At 30.5% G+C, this 27,319-nt stretch overlaps 2 protein-coding genes and 1 long non-coding RNA gene across 4 annotated transcripts in view; 2 read left to right on the top strand and 1 right to left on the bottom strand.

Annotated features, from left to right (window-relative positions):
- LOC126851774 (plastin-2) overlaps nt 1-12,288 on the top strand; it is a 48,476-nt gene extending 36,188 nt beyond the window's left edge. Inside the window, exons 2-4 of the mRNA XM_050596087.1 lie at nt 5,465-5,895; nt 7,351-8,566; nt 9,376-12,288. Of these exons, the coding sequence (XP_050452044.1) occupies nt 5,465-5,895; nt 7,351-8,566; nt 9,376-9,570 (1,842 nt within the window). The 3' untranslated portion in view covers nt 9,571-12,288. The remainder of the gene's footprint in view (nt 1-5,464; nt 5,896-7,350; nt 8,567-9,375) is intronic.
- LOC126851779 (cytochrome P450 4C1-like) overlaps nt 1-27,319 on the bottom strand; it is a 421,874-nt gene that overhangs the window by 329,299 nt on the left and 65,256 nt on the right. The window lies entirely within an intron of this gene.
- LOC126851800 (uncharacterized) lies at nt 18,611-25,341 on the top strand. 2 transcript variants are annotated; one of them, XR_007687731.1, is made up of 3 exons: nt 18,611-18,832; nt 21,228-21,443; nt 24,119-25,341. It is a non-coding gene; the product is annotated as an uncharacterized LOC126851800 (long non-coding RNA). The 2 variants fall into 2 exon arrangements; XR_007687732.1 differs by having other exon boundaries at nt 21,228-21,429; nt 24,119-25,340.

The following is a 27,319-nucleotide window of genomic DNA, read 5'->3' as shown; positions in this document are numbered from 1 at the left end:
GAAGGAAATCTCGGAAAATAGCTATTGTTTTTGGGTTGCTGTTAATAAATTTGGAAATGGACAATTTGGAAACTTTAATAAAATGCTCACAATCTTGAGGAATTGTTTCGTAGGCCTCTCTTGCTGCTAATGCTGATGAATGACACACACATGGAAGTATTACAAGATTTGAATTCTTTTCTATTAATTTCGTTTTGAAGAAGGAAGTTTTGTCTATTATTACAGAAGCATTATCGTAACTAAATCCAACGATCAATTGAAGAAAAATATTCTTTTTGAACAATTCATTCTCAAAAGATTAAAAAATCTTATTGGCAGAATAATCCGTCGCATTCAAATAAATCATTTACATCTGATATATAATATTTTTGATTCCATAATGCACCATTAATACCTATTTATCATTTGTTATATTAGATATTTTATCTTCGTAAATTGAGAATTTGTTTTTTCTCAATATTTTACTAATTCTATGTTTCTTGACGGTACATAATATTATTAATATGTGTTAATTTTGTTCTTTCTAAAGACATTATCTAGTAGAATGTCACATTTTTTTTTGCAATATTTTTCATGGGAGTAAGTAATGATGAAATTTAGAATGGCAATTTTTTTAAACGAAAAAGATTGCTAATCTTATTTCTGCGGTTTTAATTCGTTCATTAAAATCAAAATCTTCTTCTGGAACATATCTTGGATTGATTTTTTTGTCAGAGGAACTTGCCAATTCACTAAGCTGACACAACTATTTTAGCACAATTGAATAAAACTTATACAGAAATTTAGTGCTTTTTTGTTGCTATTTGTTGTTCAATTCCCGATTTTGTTGCTCTAGCGTTGCTTCCGATTCGGAAAAAATAGTAGCTGTGCTAATTTAAGATTAATGTTAGCACAATCATCAAAAAAAATTTTTTAAATATAAAAATAGGACATACTTTCTGAGTGCTAATTTGTTGCTAATTAGTTGCTTTATTTTCAATTTTTTTTTCTCTATTTTTAAACTTCAAAAATCACCCCTAAAGCAACTTTTACGCCAACAAAGCATTTTGATATTGCAAATAAATAAGATATTTTGATGGATTACGTTTCTTTGATTTTGTTGCTCGCTATTTGCAACAAATCCGATATTGTTGTTGCACCCTTAATTCCTGAAAACTACTCCTAACTAACTCTACGTCAGCACAACACTTTAAAATAATAAATTATTAAGATATTTCAATAGATTACGTTTCTTTGATTTTATTGCTCGCGATTTGCAATAAATCCAATTTTGTTGCTTCATCCTTAAAGGGATACTTTATTCTAAACACCCTTTTAAGGTATTTTTTAGGAATTAATTTAAAAAAAATTATTGAACCTACAGGGCAGAAGTATCACACACATATTTAGTAACATTTAAATTAATAGCACAAATTTTTATAAGGTATTTTATTTTAATATGTATGAATTATACGCCGATGTACATGTTCATGTTTTGAAATGTCGGTATAATCGCGCGCACGAAAAGATTTTTTTAATCTATATGAATGTAGTTATCGCCTGAACTAGAACTAATCAAGTCCAAACATTTTCATTAAAATCGCAATTGTTTGAAAATTCGATTTTTTTGAAAAATTTTTATCTAAAACAAGGAGGCGAAGGGGAAATATCAAAAGTATTGGTATAATTCTAGTTATGGCTATAATACATTCACTCTATATATGTGTAAAATTTCAAGTCAATCGGCCCAATAGTTTTTGAGAAAAATATGCGCTCGATCTGAAAAATGTTGTTTCGAGAAATACGCATTTAAAGTTTTCCATGCTGTTATGACTAAAGTGGATAACGACTAATTTAAGTAACTTATCCCTAATCGACTATATCCCAGGACCGTAGAGAAAATCTTCTTCAGTTTCGAAGAAATCTTGTAATGTAGCTCTCTATGAGGAGAGCTTCTCCGCGGGAGTTCAATCTGGCATTTCTGCTTCAAATCTGTATAACTCTAACACTTTTGTTAATTTTATCTTAATATTTTAAAGACATATTTTTGAAACCCCAAAATGTAAGAATTGCAAATCGCGAGCAACAAAATCAAAGAAAAATAATCTACCGAAATATCTTATTGTTTTACTATTTTAAGGTATTGTGCTAGCGTAGAGTTGATTAGGAGTGATTTTTAAAAGTTGAAAGTGGTGCAACAATATCGGATTTGGTGGAAATAGCGAGCAACAAAATCAAAGAAACGTAATTCATCAAAATATCTCATTTATTTGTAATTTTAGAATGTTTTGTTGGTGAGAAATAGCTTTGATAGTGATTTTTGAAGTTAAAAAATGGAGCAAAAAATTGGGAATGGGGCAACTATAAATAGCAACAAATTAGCACTAAAAAAATATGTTCTATTTTTATATTAAAAACAATTTTTTTTTAATGGCTGTGCTAATTTTAATCTCAAGTTAGCACAGCCATTATTTTTCGGAATCGGCTGGAGCAACAAAATCAGGAATTGAGCAACAAAAGAGCATTAAAGTTCTGTATAAGTTTTATTTGATTGTGCTAAAGTGGCTCGGTCAGCTTAATAGACGTTGCCAATTTCGAATAGTTACTTTTAAAATTTGAATTTAATTTTTTCATATTTTTTAGTTGATACATATTCGTCGAATATTTTTTTATTTTTGAAATGCTACAAACTAATTTGACAGACTAGATAGAAAAATTTGTGAGGATCATCAGGAATTTTCCTAATCCAGATTTTTCAGAAAGGTTTATTATCAAACCATTGATAGTACAATCGTTTTCGTCTACCCATCTTGAATTTTTTAACAGTGGGATTTTGATCATTTATTTTTAAATTAAACAATTCGCTAGAATTTTAATGAATTAGACAATCAATAGAAGGGCACAAAGAGCAATTAATGGATGTCCATAGTTTCAATATAGTGTCACAATTTAAAAATTAAAAACGCGCGACTCGAGGTGATTTCGACATCAGAGTTCCAAAAATTGTTCCTCTTATTACTTGATCGCTTCCAATGTAGAAGGAACATATTTCGAATAAAAAACAAATTTATAATAATACGGCTATTGTTTCATTTTTTTGCAGCGTCAGTTCGATTATTTATCAGACAGATTGTATACTTAGGTTTATTTATAATTCTTCTGTAACTTTTAATTTAAAATGTAGAAACTATGTATTTCTCTCGGCTTCCGAAATAATGCAAGCCAAAACCGTCTGGATCAAAAAGGTGTAACGGATGCACTTCAAAAAAGAAATCTAGGATTTGAATAACAAAAAATTTTTAAGAATAGTTCACTTATTTTGCTATTTCGCACTCTCTAGATACCAATGGGATCTTGCGCGTGGGAGAAAGATTGCGTTGAGCAGACTTAAGTGAGATCGAATGGTTTTCAGATATTGTTTAAAAGTTGATTAGTTAATTATTCAATACACATATATTTTCATCCTATACAAGAAGCTCCAATTGATCTTGTGAATTTTGCGACAACAATATTAGATATTTAGATACTTAGAGTGCAAAACTCAGTCAAAACTCATATTGTGTAAATTGTGTGATGTACACGCATCATTGAGCTTTGATGTCACATCAACGGATGGAAGATCACCTCTAAGTCCGCATTAAGCTAACACGTCTCTTTATGCATATCAATGTAGATTATGCAGAATCATTTTTTAGGGCCGCAGAAGGAGAGGTCACAAAATGCCACAAGGCATATTGTGTTCTCTTTGTATGCCTAACGATTCATGTCATATATTTGGAAATCGCAGACGACTATACTTTTAGTAGTTTCTTGGCCGCGTTTGAAAGATTTATTGCTCGCAGAGGACTACCGGCGGTAATTTACAGTGATAACGGGATAAATTTTCAGGGTAGAGAATTGCTGATAGAGATTTGACCAGGAGAATTCACGAAATATTAAGGGATCCGGAGTTTCAAAATCATTTTGCTTTAGATAAAATCTCTTAGCGATTCATCCCTCCAATTGCTCTTCAGTTTGAAAGCCTCTGAAAGGCCAATTAAAAAAACTTCAAGTTTTATCTCAAGAGAATAATTGGAGATTTTACTCATGAAGAATTCTGTACTGTGTAATATAAAATGCATTTTGAATTCCTGATTGCTCTTTCCATTTTTTGATGATTCTAAGAACTTTGATAGGGTCATTTTCTTATCACACCTGAAGTTGGTCTCTTCCCCGAGTGTTGGAGATGTTAATATTAATAGACTATCGAAGTAGATGGTGCAACGTTTGCAAGAGAGATTTTGGAAGGTATGATCATCTGACTATTTGAATTAATTCCAACAATAGAAAAAGCCATACTTGCAAATAAATCTTAAAGCCAGTGATCTTATTTTATTATGTAATCCGAATCTCCTGCTGTCTAAGGAGATATTGGGCATATATTACAGTATCATGCCGGATATAACAATTTAATACGTGTGATCATCGCGCAGACTTTCAGATTTATTCTCAAACGATCCGATTATGTTTAACTATCAGTTGAACCTTCTATCCTGGATGACTAAATGTAAATTGTTGCATAACAATTAGGCATAGAGTGATAAGCAATGACAGAATTCACTATACTTACGTAAATTATATAATTGATTGTCGTTCATTGAGACTGAACGAGACGGGTGGAATGTTATAAAATGTGCTTATTATTGCTATCTCTATATTAATAAAATAATTAAAATTAGTTAAAATACGGAATAACTGAGGTAGAAAATCTTTTTTTTTTAATATTTTGAGTGCTTTGATAACTTTCTTTCCGCGCGAGGTTTTCTTGACATTTTACTTACAAAGTTTTGATACTCATATTTGCAAACATATCAATTCTTTATCGTAATTGGTTCTTATATCTGAAATTATGATAAATATGAGGATTGAAGGTAGCGTAATCGCCAAATTTCAGTTAGTCTAATGACGGAGAGCAAGCGAGTAAAATGTATCAAATTGCATAATAATTATAATTTATTACTACATAGTCCATATACTACATAGTCCTTCGCTCGATTTAGTATAATCGATGATATCGTGAAGACTATGTGCTGTGTTAACGTACATTGCAAAAACGTTCTGCAAACGATGTAAAGATTGTTAAATCTTTTTAACATCAATTTTATATGAATTAAAAATTCCAACATTAATTTAATAAAAGTTGTTTCTGTGATTTAAGAGTACTATTCAAGTACTGTTCGTCTGTCTCTAAACCTTCCGTAAATCTATTTCAGTCGCACCTGCAATTGTAAATCTTATATCATTAATTGACTTTCATCAATATTATGAAAAAAAAATAAATAAAAATTTTACATCTTGAATAATAAAATTATTCTTTATTGATATCAGTATAATCAGAATTTTAATTGAAAATATAGGAAAGTAATATTTTTTTAACCTCTAATCTTCATAACGTAACATATCGAGTTATTGATGAAATGGCTGATGATTTTTTTCTCTCGGATAGATCGACGCAAACGGAGATGGCTTTATTAATGTCACTGAACTGCGAAACGCACTGGACGTTTGCGGTTTCAAGATGCCAGGCTACAAGGTGCGTCAGATGATCGAAGAATACGATGATAAGCAGCAACTCGAGCACAGAGGTCGTCTTTCGTTTGAGGAGTTTGAGAAACTTTGCAAGGAGCTCAAGGCTAACGAATTGGGTTCTACGTTCAAACATGTCGTCTCGAAAAAGGAGAACCTTGAAACTTTAGGCGGAATTTCCGAGGCATCCAGTGAAGGCACTACACATTCCGTCAGGCTCGAGGAACAATTGGCGTTCAGCGATTGGATCAACACCAATCTCTTACACGATCCAGACCTGAAGCACCTGCTGCCTATCGATCCAGAGGGAAAGGCGCTTTATGATAAAGTTAAAGATGGAATTTTACTTTGGTATGTATAACATACTTAATTTAAAAAAAGCATTTAAAAAAAGAATGTTACAAAAGTTATATAGTTTCAACAAATGCATCAAACGACGATATCCATTTGACCTTGAGCACAGTTATGAAGGACTCAAGGTCAACTAAAATCTTAAATGGAAATCCCCAATTTTTTATTCAATATTCTTGTAACTTATTTTAAGAGCTTTTCAAAACTATAATAAAGTTTCTTTCTATTAAATGTTTTCCGAGTAATGAGGCTTGGAAGATATAGTACTGCCAGCATTAGTATTATCCGAAAATGATTTTTATCTTAATGCTATTTAAAATCACACTAACCTTTCTACTTAAAGCGCTACTACAACATTTATTTAAAACATTTTTCACAAATCACAAAAATAAAACATTTTTAATTTTCTGACAAAAAATAAAACAATTTTCTGCCAAACGGTTTAAGCATCTCATTTTAGACTTTGGCACCTAATTAGCATCTAATTTTAATTTAGGTTAAAACTTATTTGGTGCTGGTGGGGTTAACTTAATAGAGGTCAATCAATCATTTTCTGTATATCGTCTGCTTCCTTTTCCTTTTTTTATTCTCTATTTCTATATTTATTCCTTTCTTATTTGCTCTCTGTCTTCTTTTTTTTATTATTAAAATATTTATGGTCTGTGATTTCTTGATTCCTTCTGATCCTGCTTTACTTTCGATGACGCCTTGATGGATTCCTGATTTATTTCGATTTGATCCTTGATTTTGCTTTCGATCTTAACCGGATCCTTCGACGATCGTCGATGACTTCGGACTTTCGTTGATCCTTCGTGATCCTTCGATTTCGTCGATCTTCCGTTCCGATTGAGACGATGACTGGATCTTCGAATGTCGATGTATCGATGATGCCTGAGCGTGATTACTTTTCATCTCGATCGATCGACGATCGACGCATTTGATGATACTTTCGATGATGTATGTCGACACCGATTCACTCGTGTCATTTTATCATCTCTGTACATTTGTTCTTTTCTTTTATTTCCACTACTTCTATTTCTCTTTTTCTTAGTTATTGCTTCTTTTTTGTCTTTTGCCTATCTCTTCTACCTGTTGACTTATCTAATTTTTATTTCCCTTTTTTTCCAACTTTTTCTTAACTCCTATTCTGCCACTACGATTTCCTTACGTCCATTCGCTTCGCCCTTTCCTTCCCACACACTTTCTCCACTCTATTCTTATTCTTCGTATTCTCTTTTTCTCACTTTCAATCTTATTTCACTTTTTTGTTCGACTATTGCAATCATAGAACAGGGAAGGCTAGAGAAGATATATACAGAGTATACCTTGTGTATACATGGGTTTTAACATTTAAGGAAATACAAGATATTGAAATTATAAATCTCAATTTAATAGATAAATCCTTATAAAATTTATTGATTTATTGCTAAAGTTAATTTCTCATTTATTTTTTAGCAAAATAATCAATCATTCCTGTCCGGACACCATTGATGAGCGTACGATTAATAAGAAAAACCTAACCTTGTACAAGAAGCACGAGAACTTAACGCTAGCGTTATCTTCAGCTCAATCTATTGGCTGCAATATCATAAACATTGACGCCCACGATCTTACAAAAGGTTCACCCCATTTGGTGTTGGGACTGCTCTGGCAGATTATCCGAATTGGCTTGTTCAATCAGATTACTCTTGAGAATTGTCCTGGTCTTACCACGCTTCTGCAAGATGGTGAACGAATCGAAGATCTGCTAAAACTATCTCCGGAAGCCATACTTCTTAGATGGGTGAATCATCATTTGGAGAACGCTGGCATCGCCAGACGATGCAACAACTTCCAGTCCGACATCACGGATTCCGAGATTTATACTTATCTTATCAAACAGATTGCGCCCAACACGGCTGGCGTCACCTTGGAAGCCTTAATGGAACCGAACCATATGTCCAGAGCGGAGATCATGCTTCAGCAAGCCGCTAAACTGGGCTGTCGTAGCTTTGTAACTCCTAGCGACGTCGTAAACGGTATCTACAAGCTCAATTTAGCCTTCGTTGCCAATATGTTTAATAACTACCCCGGTTTGGACAAGCCGGAAAGTAACATTGAGGGTTTGGAGTCTCTCGAGGAGACACGAGAGGAAAAAACCTATAGAAATTGGATGAACTCGATGGGCGTGATGCCTCACGTCAATTGGCTCTATTCAGATCTGGCCGATGGTCTGGTTATTTTCCAGCTGTATGATATCATTAAGCCGGGAACTGTAAATTGGAATAAAGTGCACAAAAAATTTACGAAGCTCCGAAAGTTCATGGAAAAGTTGGAAAACTGCAATTACGCTGTCGAGCTGGGCAAACAAATGAACTTTTCGCTTGTGGGTATTGCCGGACAGGACCTCAACGACGGAAACGCGACCCTGACGTTGGCGCTTATATGGCAATTGATGAGATCATATACATTGTCGATTTTGACGTCTCTAGCTGGTACTCAGGGAAGCAACGTTGAAAAAGAAATCGTCCAATGGGTAAACTCTAAACTTCAGGCGGCTGAAAAAACTAGCAGTATCAAGGGATTTCAAGATTATGCGATATCAGATGGCAAAGTTGTCCTTGATCTTATCGATGCTATTAAACCTGGCTCAGTGAACTACGATCTCATTAAAGAAGGCGGGACTGAAAAGGTGAGAATTCTGTTTTTCGATGAAGCCTCTTAATATTCGTAAAGCTCATATTCTTGTTGGAAAATACTTGTCAAAAATACTATTATACTTATATTGTGATAAATTATTTCTGTAGATGATCAATTTTTTGTGTTGTTACTCGTGTTACGATCATATTATTAGCATCAAAGTTAGATCTTATTGCGTGATGCATAATTTTTTAATGAAAGTTTGAAAAAACTCAAATAATAAAAGAATAATTTGGATAAATTTGAATTAAGCATTGTTGAAGGATAGTTAATCAAAATTTTCTCAAAAAGTATTTAGAAAAAGATATCGATGATACATTTAAAATAACTACAAGATTTCAAGAATTTCTGCAGATTATTCAAACATTAATAAATGTTTATTCGCGGTTTTCAAATCATCTTTTATAATTTTCTTTTACAATAAGATACAACTATCGTAAACATTAACAGTGAAATCCATTTAAGTCTTCTCGAAGGAGTTCTCTTTTCGATTAATAACAATTTACAGTTGCATCAACCGCTAAACAAGTGAATTATGCGCATATTAACAGAAGTGCTTATCCATATTGATTATATTAATTAGATTAAATCGCGCAAACCACTTCCTTTAATCGGTGAAAATCAATTTCTACGCCCATAGGCTTTAACCTCTTATTCATTTTTAACATTCAACAAATTTCTGTGTTTTACTATCTTTTCTGAAAATCTAAGAGTTGCAAAAATCAATTGATTGTGCGGAAATAAGGAATTTTAATCTCATTTGATCAATTGTTAGCATTCATCACTTTTTTTGTTGCACAGGAGAACTTGGATAACGCTAAATACGCGATATCCTTAGCGCGAAAATGCGGCGCGCGCGTCTATGCACTGCCGGAAGATATCACCGAAGTGAAGCCGAAAATGGTAATGACAGTATTCGCCTGCTTGATGGCCATGGATTACATCCCGAATATGGATTCTGTGAAAAATCAGAATAACGTGAACAATGGCCAATAATGTTGACGCTGATTTGTCTTATTATATACTTTTTGTACACAAAAACTTTCGAATCGGGGCCGTATCGCTTCGCGCCTCTTCCACGAGCGTCATTTGTATATACGTAATTTAAGTTAGCTTGAGAAGAGTAGTACCAGGAAGTATTACTACTAGAAAAAATAACAAGACGAGAAAAATTCGAGAACTTGAGAATCCCGATAAGATAAAAAATTCCCAAATTGAGCAAATAGTCGCGCGAAATATGGCAAAAATTGTGTTTGACGAAAAAAATAATTTTATCGTCAAATTTAGATATTTCTTAATTCTATAAAATATTAGTATATAAAATATCAATATAATAGCATTTGTGATACTTTAAATATATATACAATATAGTGAGATTTTCACCTGCAATATAAATGATCGAAATTTAAAATCATTTTAAAATGAAGAAAATGGATTTTTTATATTAAAGTATGAGATGACCAGACAGTTTCTCAATTAAGCTATTTAAGATTCATGATATGCCGAATATTGATACTTTTGTGTCAGAAAATATATTATATAAAGATATATTATGTGCAAATTGTCTCAAATTGCCGTTATTTAATTTTAAATTTTTTCATACATGGTGATTGATTGTTGTGTTATTATGCAATATGGATTCTTCATTGCTTTTTTGCAATCATATCACTTGTTTTCACTTTATATATTTTTTATCGTCACATTGTAAAAATTAGTTAAAATTTTATCAAGAAGTAGGCAGATAAGGAACACGCTAAAGATTATCGAGAAATATTTACAATGTATACCGAAATATCTTGAAAGGTAAATATACGCAGGATATTTCAGATTCCGATTAATTTTAATGATAAAACATTTTCTAAGTCCAGGTTTAATTAAAGATACACAGAATGCAGAACTTTAAAATTATAATATACTATGATAAATTTTTCTAGACATTTTCTTTTGGAAAAATTAATTTTTAATTTAATATGAGAAACTAAGGAATATTTTGTATATATATTTCAAGTAAATAACTCATCTGGCGCAAAGTAAATGAAGTTTGATATGAAATTTACAAACTTATATTGGATACAGTAAAGATATAAATATTTAACATAATGTATACGTACATATATTTGATAGTATAGATGTAAGAGACTTGTGATCTGTTTGAATTGTTATTTTAAGCGCTCTCAGTGATTCACAGTGTCTATCAGAGGGTTATGACAATCTAAAATCTTGTTGGTTTAGTTTCTTCAATATTACAAGCGAATTTTATGTCAAGCGTAATTTACAATAGCTATACAAATTATACATAAAACAAATATTTATATATTATATATATATATTATATATATATATATGAGAATATCGATAAATTTTTACATATTTTGTCTGGCTCTAAAATCTGAATTAGAAAGTAAAGGCTTCTGATAATTCATTGTTGAAATCTGCCTACGTCACTCTAGCGCGGTAACAGTTTCTATGACATTTATATATTAGAGACGATATATTATTCAAAAATGTCAGTCGACGATTATGTGAGCCATTAATCGCCAGATTATGCGTTGTAAGTGGACAGATAATGAAGAATAATAATGTAATCATGTTGACACATAAAAATTATTATAATCGTGCCATTATTACTACTGAGGTGTGATTTGATATTTACATGATATTTATAATCAATTCGAAAATCGAAACGTACTTATGCAACTAATAGCTAATATTAAAACAAAATTTACAGTTGCAAATAAAAAGTAAAGTGTAAATGATTTTTCTTTCTTCTCTCTCTCAATTTTGCAGGTTTCTGTAACGCGTTTTGCATATGTAGCGTATGTAGATTGAAAAAAATCAATCATTTTCAACAAATAAATGATTCTTATGTGATATGATTTAATCGCAAAATATATCAAAATGATTAGAATTTTTTTGATAAAATTTTAAAATGTGAGGGTAAAGGGAGGGGGGAGGGAATTTCATTATATATATTACATATAATTAAAATTTTTAATAAGCACTAAGTTTTTAATAGAAAAAGGGGAAGAAAAGATAAGAAGAATTAAGGGAAATTTACGAAAAATTTAATATACTTTGCATAATTATCATTGAGACTTGAATTACAGATACTTGAATTATAGATCATTAGTTAATTAATATTATATTCAAATATTAATTCAGTGTATAAGACGATATAAGAAATTATATATGATGAATATAACTAATTGTAAGTGCAATGCGTCTTATCGATATATTTGTATAGATAATTTTATTGCATTAAATTTTTTTTCTTAAGACATCATTGCATTATTATTCCAAGAGCAAACAATTGATGCGTGCGAACGCGTGATTATAATGTATTTATGTAACGCGTATTAGTAAGAAAGAATTGCTTGAGATAAAAGAATAGAAGCTGAAAAATCGATTTGTAATGCAAACTTGGAATATTTATGCTATGTATTTAATTATGTTGTTGTAGCAATCGCGATTTGAAAATTCTCAAGGGTTATTGGCAATTTAATTAATTAGAGCTAAGTATTGCAATCATTGAATAACAATCTGAATTTACAATGATCACTGTATTTGTGCGTACATTTCATATATACACATATGCATGCGCCTATACACATATACATGCATACTGTATATTGTGTGTGTACATGTCATGCGTCCATTGTGTAGTTATAACTTAATATGTATGTAATTTAAATAAAAGAACTTTATTATATATAATATCTTAGTGCTTTATTATTAAAAGGTAAGCAGATTGCAAAATAAATTATTGGAAAAATAATTTTATTCCAACAAATCATAGTGAGAGAGTCAAAAGTGAATATATTTTGCAAAAATGAAATTTACTCAACAACTTATACATATACATCAAAATACACATATACATTAAAACATGTAACACATAAAATTATAAATAGAACCCTGTCTTGCATTTTGTCAAATTAAAGATCGTTTAAAGAGATTTTTAAAGTGTTTAATATTGACGCGTCTCTGTCAAGTTGGGAACATGTTTTTAAATTCAAAGTTTTGTCAACAGTTTTATTTGCACTTGCAATAGTTTTACAGTTTCTCATAAGTTTTAGAAAAAGTTCCGTTGATTTAAATAAAAAAAAAATCCTGAAAAAATGAAGTGCTAACTATCCGTGGAATATTTAAAAAACGTTTTTTATAATTCTCGAATTTTATAATTCTCGAAGAGTTCTGTAGTTCTTGGTAGATTTGAATAATAGTTCCAGCTTTTAAATATTTTAAAACAATTTTTTGATTTTAGTACTGGTACCCTATTTTTGAAAACTATGAGATGCTAGCTATATCCACCGTTTTTTCGATAGTTCTTACCAGTTCTTCTATAGTTCTTATCGTTTTAATAAGATTTATCAATAGTTCCAATAATTCCTTTAAATACTTTTAAATAATTTTTGATTGTAGCTGGTACCATTAAGATCAAATGTTAAATTTTTTTTCTCGACAGTTATGTGCTATTCTTAAATCATCCTATGTCAATCTCTTTTAGTTACTAATTTTAAAAGCATTGAAAATTTTAAATCACAGATTTCTATACATATATTATACTTAGAATGTTAACATATCTGATATAGTGATTTTAAAATAAGGACAATCATTTAAGGCCCAAGCCACTGACGAGATACTATTAAAGGCCGTCAGCCTTTTGTAAATTTTATGACCATCAAGTGGGCCCGGTAGATCCGGAGGAATAATTAAAGAATGTTGATATTATCGGTCGTTTGGTTGCATCGAAAATAATTACATAAATTGTATTTATGTATTCATACAATTCAATCATTATTTAATTCATACAATTATTTTAATTCATCCAATTATTGTTTTATTATTAAAAATACCGATGAGATATCATTAAAGACCCATGATCTTATAGAATTTAGTATATTACTTGAAAAATGTTTGCCACGCATTATTGTAAGTAAATCTTTGCATTGTCGATAATAAAACAGTAATTTTATAATAAAATATTTATTTTGTTGTTTTTAAAGCAGTTATATAAAAGATCGATACATTTTCGATAATACAACAACTGGATGGACTAAAATAACGCATAGCAAGTTTTTTTTCCAGTCACACTAAATTCCGTAAGACCATCGGTCTTCTTCTTCTTCGCTTTTTTTAATGGCCACTTCTGATCTAGAGTGTGATCAGTATATTAAGGCCAACAATCGGTTTAGAGAAATGTATAAGAGAGAGAATAAAGGAGCGGGAGAAAATTCAGTATATGTTAAATACGAAGGTTACAGGATTTGAAAAAGGAATATAATGCATGGATGACCCCAGAGGAGAGTTTTTTCAGAATGTCCTGTATCTTGAATAGGAGTCTTCTTAAGTTTGATCAGCTGTGCCAAGAGTGACGTCCTTTGAGCGTAGTAAAGTGAGCAGTTCCAGAGAATGTGATCCGCATCTTGCATGGGGTAGCCACAAGAGCAAGAAGGATCTGTAACCAGATTGCAGCGGTGTAAACTATAGTTGAGGACGTAGTGATTGCTTCTAAGTCTACAGCAGGTGACGATGCTTTCTCGGTTAAGTTTGAGTTTATGGAACCAAGGTTTGAGGGTGATTTCTTCGAATGTATTAAAGTAATTGAATTCTTTATGTCTGCCTTGAATCTTGAGTGTTTTGCTAGAGTTTTCTATGAATTTCTTTCGAGAGATGGAATAAAAATCCGAGTGAGGAATTTGCTTTGTAGAAAACTGACCTATAAAGATAGCGCTTTTCGCCAGGTTGTTTCGTTGCCGAGAATACCTATGTGTGCCGGAATCCAGATGTTGTTCTCATATCCAGCCAATTTTATCTTATAAAGCTTTTGTTTAATGGCGTAGATGACATAGTTGTATGAGTGAGCCAGGTTGATAAAGAGAAGACCTTCGGTAACGCTTTGGAGTCGGTAAAAATGACGGATTTGGAGACGGAATTGGAATAGAATGTATTCTAAAGTGTAAAGAATAGCAAGCGCTTCTGCTGTGAAGATGGAGGGGAAAGAGTGAGTTTTAAATAGAAGTTGCAAGTGAGAAGAGGGAGAGTATATGGCGAAGCCTACATAATTATCCGAGTTGTTTTTGGAGGCGTCTATGAAGAAAGACTTGGAAGAGGAGATTAGATCTGGGGGAGCGTTTTTGATTTTTTCGACTTCCATAAAGGAGGTAATGACAATTGAGAGAAGAGAATTGAGAGCGTCATAGTTAATGGAAAAACGGTGGGGTAGTCGAATTTAGCTATGTAGGACTTGTAGGCGGAGGAAGATGCTGAAAGATCTAAATAAAAGAAATTTCTCTGAGGGGTTGATTTTCGAGGTTCTGCCGGAGTACCTCAGAAGGGCGAATTTGTCTATAAGCGAATGACAATCAAGGGCGAAAATCTTAAGGATGTATTTTAAAGTAAGGAGTTCAAATCGAGATCTTAGAGGGCCTTCACCGGCTTCGGCAAGAATAATATTCGTAGGAGTGGTCCTTCTGAAACCCAGACATGCACGTAGAGTGCAAAATTGGATTTATTCGATGGATGAATAGTTGTTGAAAGAAAACGTGAGGCAATTATATTCCATAGAACCTCTTATTAATGCTCTGTAAAGGCCATTACATGTTAAAAAATTTTAGTCGTAATCATAAGGCCGTAAGAAAATTGACCAATCACAATCAAACATTCTAAAACATAATAAGAATGTTTGAACTGTGATTAGTTGATTTATTTACGGCTTTACAACTAAAATTTTTTAACGTGCAATGGCCTTAAATATTCAGCAGCGAAGAGGGCGCTCCTCCCTACCAAGTACCTCTTAGCATGTTGAAGATATTAAGGAGCTTAGAGCATCGAACAAAAAGAGAGCTTGGATGTAATTATTGCCAAAAAGACGAAAATCGAGGTGGATGCCCAAAAATTTACAGGTGTCAGTTGAGGGAATGACAAAGTTATTTAGATTAATGGAGTAAGCTAGTGGATTAATGCGATTTTTGATAAAAATGATTAAGGAGGATTTTGAGAGCGAGACCGTGAGGCTTTTGGAAGAAAAGTATTTGAACCTTGTTAGCCAAGACTTCTAGTTCTTGGGGTGCTTTCTCAGTTTTGTTGGAACTAACAAAAACGACAATATCGTCCGCGAATTGAACCAATTCACAATCTTCTCCAATGTGTTTATTAATTTTGGAGATATATATATTAAAAAAAGTGGGACTAAAGAACTTTGTGGGACGCCCTTATATGTGAAATATTTGGAGATGAATTCCCCGTTTACAACAAATTGAAATTTACTAACGTAAATAAGCCTGTAGATAAAACGGCATAGATGGGGAGGGAGGCTTATCTCTTCTAAGTCAGAGATGAAGGAATGACATTATCGAAAGCATTGGAGAGATCTAGAAATAAGCGTGCTGTGGCTGTATTCCGGGTAAAGCTAGTGTGAATTTCTGTTGTGAGGATAGAGAGATTATCTTGGCAGGAGCGATATTTCCGGAAACAAAATTGCGATGAAGGAAGCTTTTTGTAACGTTCTATCCACCAGTCGAGTTTGAGAAGAATGAATTTTTCAAGGATTTTGAGACAGCAGGAAGTGAAAGAGATGTGGCGGTATTTCCCCGAAGTAGCTTTGGGAATAAGACAGACTAGGGATTGATTCCAAGTCTCAGAAAACTCTCCGCAAAAGAAGAGGTCGTTTAAAATTGAAAGAAAGATTGGACTGTATTGCTCCGGGAGATTAAAAAGAATTGTGTAAATAATCTGATCCATATCAGAAGAACCCAGACAGCACATAATACTAAAAGATAACAAAAAGATGTCTTTTTTAAGTTATCTTTTCGATAAAGCAAAAAGATGTTTTTAAGACATCTTTTCGTCTTGCCAATAAGAAAAACATAAAAAAGATGACGAAAAGATATCTTTTTTATGTTGTCTTTTTCAGCAAGACGAATGTATATCTATAAGACATCTTTTTCGGTAAAGCGAAAAAACGTAGATATATCTTTCAGGCTAATCAAAAATATTATTTTATATTTATATATTTAATGTATTAAAATGCAATTATCAAAAGAGTAAAGATTGTTTTATCGATCGTTCTTGAAAGATAATGCACATATCATCGTTCTCTAGCTGCGAGCTGCGCTGCGAGAGTTAAGACTTTTAATAAAATTTCATAATATTTATAAAATTTCATATAAATAACAAGATTTAATTTTTTAACTAATTTTAAGTTTTAAATATGACTTGTATAGTTGTTAGCAAAAATACAGTGAAAAATGGATAGAAATAAACAAACGAAATATGATTAATGTATCCTCATTTGTTTTATTCTAACTTCTAAATTAACATTAATTTGTAGTTAAAACTAATATTAGTTTAACATCATTTTAATTTAGCTTAAAACCTAGTTTTAAGCTAAATTAATTGAGACAAATAAATATGCTTAAGACAATAAGGAAATAGAAAAGTGTGGGAGTTAAATCCTGAGTTCTTTGGTAAGTTCAAAATTATTATTTTTAATTATTAATGTCTCTTTCTTAATATCAACTATGCATGTACATATGTATACCATTGTAAAATATATCCATATACCATTATAAAATATATCCTTTGTTCAAAGTTTAGTCCTTTAATCATGATGTAGTTTATGCGATAAAGTATTAAAATAATATTTAAGTAATATCGCATCATACAAATTCAATTATATCATTACAAATTTGGATTACGTATCAATATCAATACAAATTTAAATTTTAAAATAAGATAATAAAATATAATAATTATATAAAACAAAATAAATTAGAGGTGAATCTATATGAAAAGTGAAGTTTCAGCCCTCAGGCAAGCACTAGTACTTGCCATACAATTACATAATATTTTATAATATTTATTTATTTATATTATTTATTTCTAATATTTATTTATTTATAGGATGGCTCTCTGCTATAAAGAGAGATGATGCTAAAGCGTATTACAAGCATTGTAAGTGTTCACTTCAGGCTTACAAGAAGGATATCCAAAATCATGGAAAATGCAAGAAACATTTGATTGCATTTAAATTTTCTACGAGTAAAAAGATGACAGAGTTTGTAAAGCAGACTATATCAAATAAGAGAAAAGTGGCAGAATTGAAGATTTCTGCATTCATTGCAGAGTATCGTTCTGCGTCTTCAATCGACATTCACCTTGGAGATTTAATAAATATCCTTAATAAAACATCTCAAATCTCAACTATTAAGCGAGATAAAATTACACAGAAGGGTACTGCATTAATAAAAAATGTTATTTCTCTTTGTCTTTTAGAAGATCTTGTTATTGATCTTGATAATGGATACTATTCATTGATTATCGATGAAAGCACAGCAGTGGATACTAATAAATAAATATATTAATAAATAAATACTAATAAATAAATAATAAATTCTTTGGATAAATAAAAATTTGCCTTATAAAAAATACTGAAATAATTACTATCATACATATATATATATATTTTAAATATAAAGCTTGTTAACTAAAATAGCTTGTTAATATTAATTATTATTAATATTAACATTTATTATTATTATTAATATTATTAATATTATTATTATTATATATTTATTATTATTATTTTATGTAAAAAATATATATCAATACTTTTTTGTAAAATTATATTTATTTTCAATATTTTTATTTCTTTTTTTACAAAGTATATATTATATATTATATATTATCATATTTTCTCTAAATATGTAATACTAAGGAAAGTTGTAAAAAAATCATTTAATTATAACGCTGAAATGTAACGCATAATAAAAAGCGCGACGAATAGCGTGTCCATGTTGTCCGCGCATCACCTTCGTTGCCCGCTCGATAAGAAGAAGAGAGACAGAAAACAATATATCTGTTCAATTATCCGAAGTTAGCCGAGCGCCGAGCTCACATGCATTCAGTTCACGCTTGTCGGTTATCCCCTCTACCACGGTTTGGCGTGATGCGCGGCCCAATCTGGCATCACTGGTTGATGGTGCTGCCATCGCCCAGTGATCGACGATAGCTATTAGCGCAAAGAGAGTATATTACTCGCTCGCAGCTCGATTTTCAGGGCATTCGCACGTGGTACTTGCTGTAAGACGCTTCGACCCTTCTCTCGCTTGTGAACTCGAGAGATACCTATTACGCATCCGATTTACTTTTCTGCCTTGCTTGATATGCCTTGCCTTGCCGTGCTTTGCCTTGTTTAATAGAAGTTTGTTATTACCACATTATAACACTGGCGAGACTTTCATCGGATGAATACGAGGTACGTACCGTGCGGTGAGCCGCCATTTAGTCAAATTTTCATGATTCTTCGAGTTTTTCATTTTTCATTTGTATCGCTTTGAAGGAGAATTTATTAACCTTTCTTTTCATTTGGTCTTCTCGCTTGCAAATTTACTGCAATTGTGTACTAACGTGTTATTCTATAGTTGCGCGATATTTTCAGTGGCTCTCTTCTCGTTTCGCTTCGCGAGGAAAATACTTGTGCATATTCAATTCATTTTTGTTGTACACGCTATTATTTTAGCATCATTACTTAATTCAGTTGCAATTAGTTTTGTAATAACGTGTTTTAATTGCACGATATTTTTAGTTGTTTTCTCATAGTTTCTCACTTCGCTCCGCGACGAAAGTATTCGCGCATATGCAATTCGTTTTTGTTGTACATGCTATTATTTTGTCGTCATTAATTCAGCTACAATAAATTTTGTCAAGTCATATAATAGTTGTTGAATTAATACTTTGCATATTATTTGATAATAGAAGCCAAATATTTGAATTTGTGATGCCTCACTGTTAGTGACCTTGCGCGCTCGGTCACAAAGCCATGTATACATTTTTTCTATTGTAGACTCGCATTCCACAACAATGATACACATTATTACTAGCCGCTTAGTGTATTTCGGCTTGAGAATAGTTTGAATATTGAAATTCTCATTGTTATCGATCATGTTGTTTTTCGGCGCAGATTTCTAATCTAAATCTTGTGGATTACAATACTCCTTCAAGTTATTTAAGTTGATCCTTGCATTTTATTGAATACTATTATTATTATGAATTGTTTGAAAAGTATCGCCTCTTGAATCTTTTGCACTTGTGTCGTAAAATGCTGTCTTTATCTTGTCATTTTTTTGATCTTTAAGTTTTCGTTGGTGTCATTATAGCGCGCGCAGTGCAGTCTATTTACGAGTATTCAAACATAATGATAATAGACCGAGTATTTGAATGCATTATTTCTCACCACTAGAAACTTACATCGATTGCAAGTGCCTCGGAACTTGTAACAAATTAATACTGATATTTACTTGTTTGCATTATTAATCATTGATTATACATGCCTTCCATATTTCTTTTGCAACATTTTTACTTTTGCCACCAATTTATTGCATTAATGGTATATATATATATATATATATATATATATATATATATATATATATATACAGCATCACACCGCATACAGCACACACACACACACACACACACACATACACACACACACATATATATGTAGTGCTTGAATTTTTTTTTATTTATCTTGGCTTATTGATTATTTTATTGACTTGTTTTTTATAATTATTATTTATTATCTCTATATTGTCTTAAATATAAAATTTTATTTAATAACATGCCTATATGTTCCCTAAGTTGATATGTAACCCCACATTTCAGTCTCTCTCTCTCTCTCTCTCTTTTTGCCATTTTTTGTTATATAATTTCTCACAGAAATTATCGCACATTAGGTGAGACAGCCGCCTCACTATATAATTAAAGCAGTATCTAAAACAAAAATTCAAGATCAAAAATGCAAATCAATTTATGTATAGTATACGTGTATAGTTTACATTACAAATAGATTTTCTTTCGCAATTAGTGCTTTGTGATGGAGAAATTTGTGCGGAAGAAAAAATAATTTTCTTTTTCATTCTTAACATTTTTGGAAAATATAACATAAACTATAAATCGGAATTTTGAGAAATCAATTTTTATTAAAAGAGTTAAGATTTGCTGATCCACTTTATTATCGACTTGATTTTGTTGGTTGAATCTGAAATCTACATATCATTACTTGATGGTCATTACGTGAGTAAACAGGGTGAACCTGATGCGTTTAATATTATTTTTGGATGGATTTTATTGGGTCCTCAAACACAATCGCAATATTTAAAGTCTTTCATGACTTTAAATTCAATCGGTGCTTCCATTAATATATTTTAACAATTAGAGCAAGTTCCCAGTATTCTGTTGTGTCGCAGAAAGATAGGCATTGTGAAGAATGGTATTCATGGATCACACGCCGTGAAATTTCTAGCCGTTTTACAATATCGTATCCTTTCACAAAGGATACTCCTTGTCTTGCCAATTCGCGGCAAATAGCTATAAACAGATTTCTAACACTTAAACAACGTTTTAGATTAGATACAGAATTTAAAATCCATTATAGTAAATTCATGCAGGATTACTTAGATGGACAGATTGCTTCGTCTTGGATATGCTGGAAAAATCTTCAAAATTTGTTTCTATCTATAATTATTGACTCACTTTTTCCTAGATTCTCGTTGTTATAAACTCGTTAGAATATTCGTTTATTATTTATGTTTTGTTAATTATTCTACATCAAATTTATTTGCAAAGATTAATCACAGTCCGATTTTCAGAACATTCATACACGGTACCTGCTAGAATACTTCGACAAGAGCGCTTCTCTCACTTGTGAGCTCGAGAAATAGCTACTACGCATTCGATTTATTTTCTTGCCTTGCTTGACGTGTCTTGCCTTGCTTGATATGCTTTGCCTTGCTTGATAGAAGTTTAATCACATTATAATACTAGTGAGACTTGCACCAGATGAATTACGAGGTACGTACCATGCGGTGAGTTGCCATTTAGTCAAATTTTCATTTTGATCCTTTGAATTTTTCGTTTTATATTTGCATCACTTTAAAGGAGATTTGATTAGCACCCTCCTTTTCATATTGCATTATTATATAATTTTTAACAACAAGTGGTAACAAAGGTAGGTTTTTTTTTTACATATTTATAACAACAGAATAATATTTTAGCAAGATACAAGTTCTTTAACCTATATGTAACTTCCTATATATATCTATTTATATATCTTATTTTCCACTTACAAACTTTGAAAGTGCGTCCTAGCATATTAACAAAATATATACATATCATTAGAAAAAATCAATTTGTTGTGTTTCAAACAACTTATATTTATGAGATATAAAATGACTTTTATGAGTTTACGTAGAAATATATATGTCTATATATCTTTCTTATTGTCTATATTTTCTTTCTTAAAGAATATGATCTTCTTTAGCGAAATGCTTTCTCTGAAATATTGATATAATCATATCATATGATATAATGATAATTTCTTACACGTCTGCACTTTTCTTGTGTTAAATATTTTTATCTATTAATTAAATGATGAAAATTTTTCGACAATATCTTTCACCTATATCCATGTACATAATTTTCCAGCGCTGCACATAGTACTTTTTTGTTTTTGGTCTTATAAAGTGTTGCTTCAGTTATATATTTTGGTGAAAAAATATATGTGCATGTTTTTTTCGCATAACGCTATTTCAGTACAAAATAATATAAGACCTTAGTCAATTAATATGTCTAGATGTTCCCTGAGTTAATATGTACAACCACAGTCTTTTTTCAGTCTGCTATTTTTTGTTATTTCATTTCTTACAAAAATTGGCGCATATTAGGTGAGACAACCGTCTAATTATATAGTTAAAGCAGTATCTAAACAAAAATTGAAGACCACAAATGCAAATGGCTCTATATATGTATAATATAATGTATAATATTACAAAGAGACTTCTTCTCACAATTAGTGTTTTATGATGGAGAAATTTGTACGGAGGAAAAAATAACTTTCTTTTCCATTTTTAATATTCTACATTTTCGAAAATATAACACAAATTGCAAAATAGAGTTTTAATAAATTAATTTTTATTTTGTTATTTATAATACAATTTTTGGGACTTTACGTTCCAGCATTACATAATTTTCAACATAATTACACTATTAATATACACAATAGGCTTTATAAGAAATTTTAATAATCATCACATATCTCGTGATTTATTTTTATCTTATTCATGATCTGTTTTTTATTATATTATAAATACAACAATTTATTTCAAGTGTTTTACTCGCTTTCCATCGAAAATGTACAGAATTTTTGTTCACAATGAAAGCAAAATTATGAAGAACTATGAGTAACCAATACGATAAATCCTAAAGAAAAATTTATTTGAGATATATATTTTTCTCTGAATAATAATAAAATTCAATTCTCCATTTTTTCAAGAATGGCCATAGAAATTTGATGTTTGAACGATATTTTCTCGAATAAAATATGTCCAAAAATTATTGAGTTATATTAACACGTCGAAAATCCTGTGACAATAGCTTTTTAGGCTTTTTGTACACATTGACCAGAGCATCTACATACTTATCTAGTAGTGCATTCTTTTTTATTATACTTATTTTGTCATTATTTTATACATACAACATATATATAATGTCTACAAATATTTTTCCAAACTGCACTATTGGAAAATATGCTATATATGAATCGAGATGTGGAAGAGTAAATCATGTTCATTATACATTATACACACTCAGAGTTTGAGTATGTGTGTATGTATGCACTCACACATATACAGACGCGCGCACACGCACGCATTCGCTCATACATTCTAATTAAAATTAAAATAAGTATTGCTGCCAATTCGATTTAAAAATAATTTTATAAAAAATACATTTAGTGTTAAATGAAAAGTCTAAACGTTGAATTATATCACAAATCTTCCTCTGAGAATGTAGGTTCCTATAAAAAAATTAAAAAATTAGTTATTTGTTTTCAATTAATATTTGTTCTCTTAAAGCTTCTAGAACCATATAGAATACTTGCCACAATGTCATATTGGAATATGATGGCGGTACTTAGGAGCGTTATATATATATACCTCGATTATATTTTCAATTTCATTCGTTTCATAAGCAGTTTTTTCAGCATTGTCCAATTCCTTTTTTTTACCTGTTTGTCTGCTTCTCTATTTATTAAGTTCCCTTCTTAAAGTGTTTAAAGAGAAATTTTAGCATTCCTGCAGATTTCTGGAAAAGCGATATTATTTTATTAATCTTTGTCTTGTCTTCAATTACATCCCCATTTTATAAAAAGAACTTATCTTTTATCAGAAGCCAATTTATCAAGCGATGCGATAGCGTCGTGACGCCAAGTATATAAAAAATAAAAAAATTTCTTTCAGTATTCAATGGTTTGCCTATGTACAGGGGCCACGGTGCTATCAAATGACTTATTTTGGAGTTTTACGTTTAATAAACTTTTGATTAAATACCTTAGGAACTAAAGCGTAATCAAAAATGTAACTTTTCTTAATATACATGCAAACTTTCGATTGCGACCAGTTTAAATACGACTGGTGCAGTAAATCCTGAGATATGATTAATCAATATCAGAATTGTAACATTTTTCATTCTTCTTTGATTTCAGACGCTCACGTACGTACGCTCGCACACATGTAAAGCGATTTTATCTCTCAACTCTCAAGGTACGTTTGCAGCACTCACGTATGATTATTTGCTTGAGTATAAATACGCCTTGAGAGATAATGTTGTGTATGTGTGTGCATACGATACATAATAAAGTTATAATCGCGAAAAAATAGAGAACATAAGTGAAAAAAATATTCATTTATCCTTATATTATAATCATTATCATATATGTCAAAAAATATATTTGATGCTATCAAGTAAATCTTGATTTGATTGTCTCGTTCGCGCGTTGCTATACTTATTCGTGTGACTTGTTTCACTCGTGTCGTTTGACAGTTTGACAGTAAAAGAAAATAAAGATATAGAAAATAAAGTTAAAAATATTTAGAAGGAAAGATGTGTAAAAAAAGATATGTATGTTATATGTACGTATACCATTATATATCATTATGTTGTATGAAAAATACATATATTATTGTCTTTATATAAATGATTTATTTAAAATTAAAGAAAAAATTAAGAATTGGCGAGAGAGAGAGAGAGAGAGAGAGAGAGAGAGAGAGAGAGAGAGAAAAGAAAAGAATATAATACTAGATAATAATATTGTTCGGTATAATTAAATATATTATTAAAAATTACTAATATATATCATTAAATATTATTAACATTATTTAGTTTTATTAATATTATTTAATTTTAATAATGTTATTTAATATTATTAATTTTTATAAATGTTTAAATATTATAGTTGTTGTAAATGTTTAAATATTATGGTTAATAATTTTTTAAATGTTTTATTTGAAGTTAAAATAGAGACGAATAATAAGAAAGGGAAAAAGATAGAGATAAGGAGAGAAAAAGTGAGAGAAAGAGAGAAAAAAGAGAGAAAAAAGAAAAAAAGGAAGATAATATTGTTTAATATAATTAAATATATTAATAAAATTTCTTAATATTTTTATTAATATTATTATTAATATTCTTAAATATTATTAATATTTAATTTTATTAGTATTATTTAATTCTATTAACGATATTTAATATTAAATTTAATTATATAGTATTAAATATCATTAAATTATATATTAAAGTTTGTAAATGTTTAAATACAAAGGTAAAAAAAGTACGCCAAGTATATAAAAAAATCTCAACTTATATGTAACAAAAGGTTTAAATATGATTTTTTACAAAAAGTAGTGATTCCTTCAAAAAAACTTCACAAAGATAAAAAAAAGACGCCATGTACATAAAAAAATTTACTTTGTTCGCAAATTTATGTTTAATATTTATTCTTAAAAAATAATTTTTAAAAATATTTCCCCTTAAAAAATAATTTTTCCATAAAAATTAAAAAATCCAAAAAAAATTTAAAAAAAACTATAAAATAAAGAATAAAAAATCCCTAAAAAATATAAAAAAATATTAAATATGAAATAGTTAACTAGCCAAGTATATAGAAACAGTTCAGTTTGGAAAGATTTATTAATTTAAAATAATATTTTTTATAAAATCAATATTGCATTTATTGAAATATTATCGGTTTTCTTGAGAAAATAGAATGTATTTTATTAAAAAAATTGCACTATTATCCCTCCTCCCAAATAAACATTTTGTATCATATTTATAATAGCACTATTATATTGCGGATTTGATTACAAATAGTAAATCATAAACTATTTAACTCTTGCAATAATCGATAATTAATTTCGAATTTAAAATTGTCCGTCAAACTAATCAACTTGTTTTAAAATTAATCATAAGCGGTAAAACTCCTGTTTAAGGAAGGCAGCCCCAATGACTTTGACTTTGACAGATGTTGTCAGGGTCATGATCCTGAGTAACCCCCAAGAGATTTTAGCTATCGTTCGTTATTTATTAAAAAGTTATTAACACTCAAATTATACAATAAGAACAAATATTAAATGGAATAATTTGAATTTCTCTGAGTATGAATTCTATTAATTATATATTTTCTCCGAGTATGAATTTTATATTAATTATATATTTAAATATTTAAGTAAATGTGTGCGTGGGGGAAATGCGCCCCTCTCCCTGCACCTCCGTCTCGAAAAAAACTAACAACCCAAATTTTTATTCAAAAAATAGAATTTTCGCACAAAAGGTGGGGGGAGGGAGCGGAGCCCTTTACATTACGCAAGTACTCAGCAACATATATTTTACAATGCGAAGCAACGTCTAACTCACAATTGTTATGTGGATGGGAAAGTGTATGCATGAATGCAGTGGATTTCGCCCCTTCCCCCCTCAGGGAGGTTCCACTTTCGGAAGATATAACCTAATCCAAATCAAATTTTAGTTTTAAATCTGAAATAGATTTGAATTAGGTTATATCTTTCGGAAGTGGAACTCCCTTGTAGGGGGGGGGAGAAGGGACGGAACCTACTGCATCCACGTATGTACTTTGCAATACGAAGTGAGATTCCACATGAGTTTATAATTTTTCACTTCATTGTGTGGATGAGAAAGTATATGCGTGGATACAGTGGGTCCCCTCCCCCTTTATGGAGAGGGGCGGCCCACTTCCAAAAAACCTATTTCTGATTTAAAACTAAAATTTGATTTGGGTTATATTATATTTTCCGGAAGTGGAGCTTCTCCCCGTAGGGACGGAATCCACTGTATTCACGCATGTACTTTGCAAATGAGATTAGTTTTGTTTTTCTTTGTTTTTATACATATAATTTGCATATAATTGAAAATTTTTTTTGTTAATAACTTTTTAATAAACAATGTGCGACGGTTAAAACTTTTGATTGTTACTTAGGACATTGACCTTGACAACATATACCAAAGTCAAGGTCATTGGAGCTGCCTCCCCTATACAGGAGTTTTACCTCATAAGCTTTACTAGACATAGATCCGGAATAATAAGGATTAAAATTAAACATACAAAAAAACTTGGCGTGCTCGATCAGAAATAAAAACTTACAAAAAATTATCAGAAATTATTATCAATATATTAATAAAAATATTTAACTTACAATACGACTGAGGCACGTCAAGTTTTTTTGTATGTCACTTTAATTTTAATCCTTATCATTCTGGACCTATGTCTAGTAAAGCTTATGATTAATTTTAAAACAAGTCGATTAGTTTGACGCGGGCGCTTTTAAATTCGAAATTAATTATCGATTATTGCAAGAGTTAAATAGTTTTATGATTTACTATCTTTGTAATCAAA

Source organism: Cataglyphis hispanica, chromosome 8 (genome assembly GCF_021464435.1).
Source record: "Cataglyphis hispanica isolate Lineage 1 chromosome 8, ULB_Chis1_1.0, whole genome shotgun sequence".
Taxonomy (NCBI): Eukaryota; Metazoa; Arthropoda; class Insecta; order Hymenoptera; family Formicidae; genus Cataglyphis; species Cataglyphis hispanica.
This window is presented reverse-complemented; position numbering and strand designations above follow the sequence as displayed.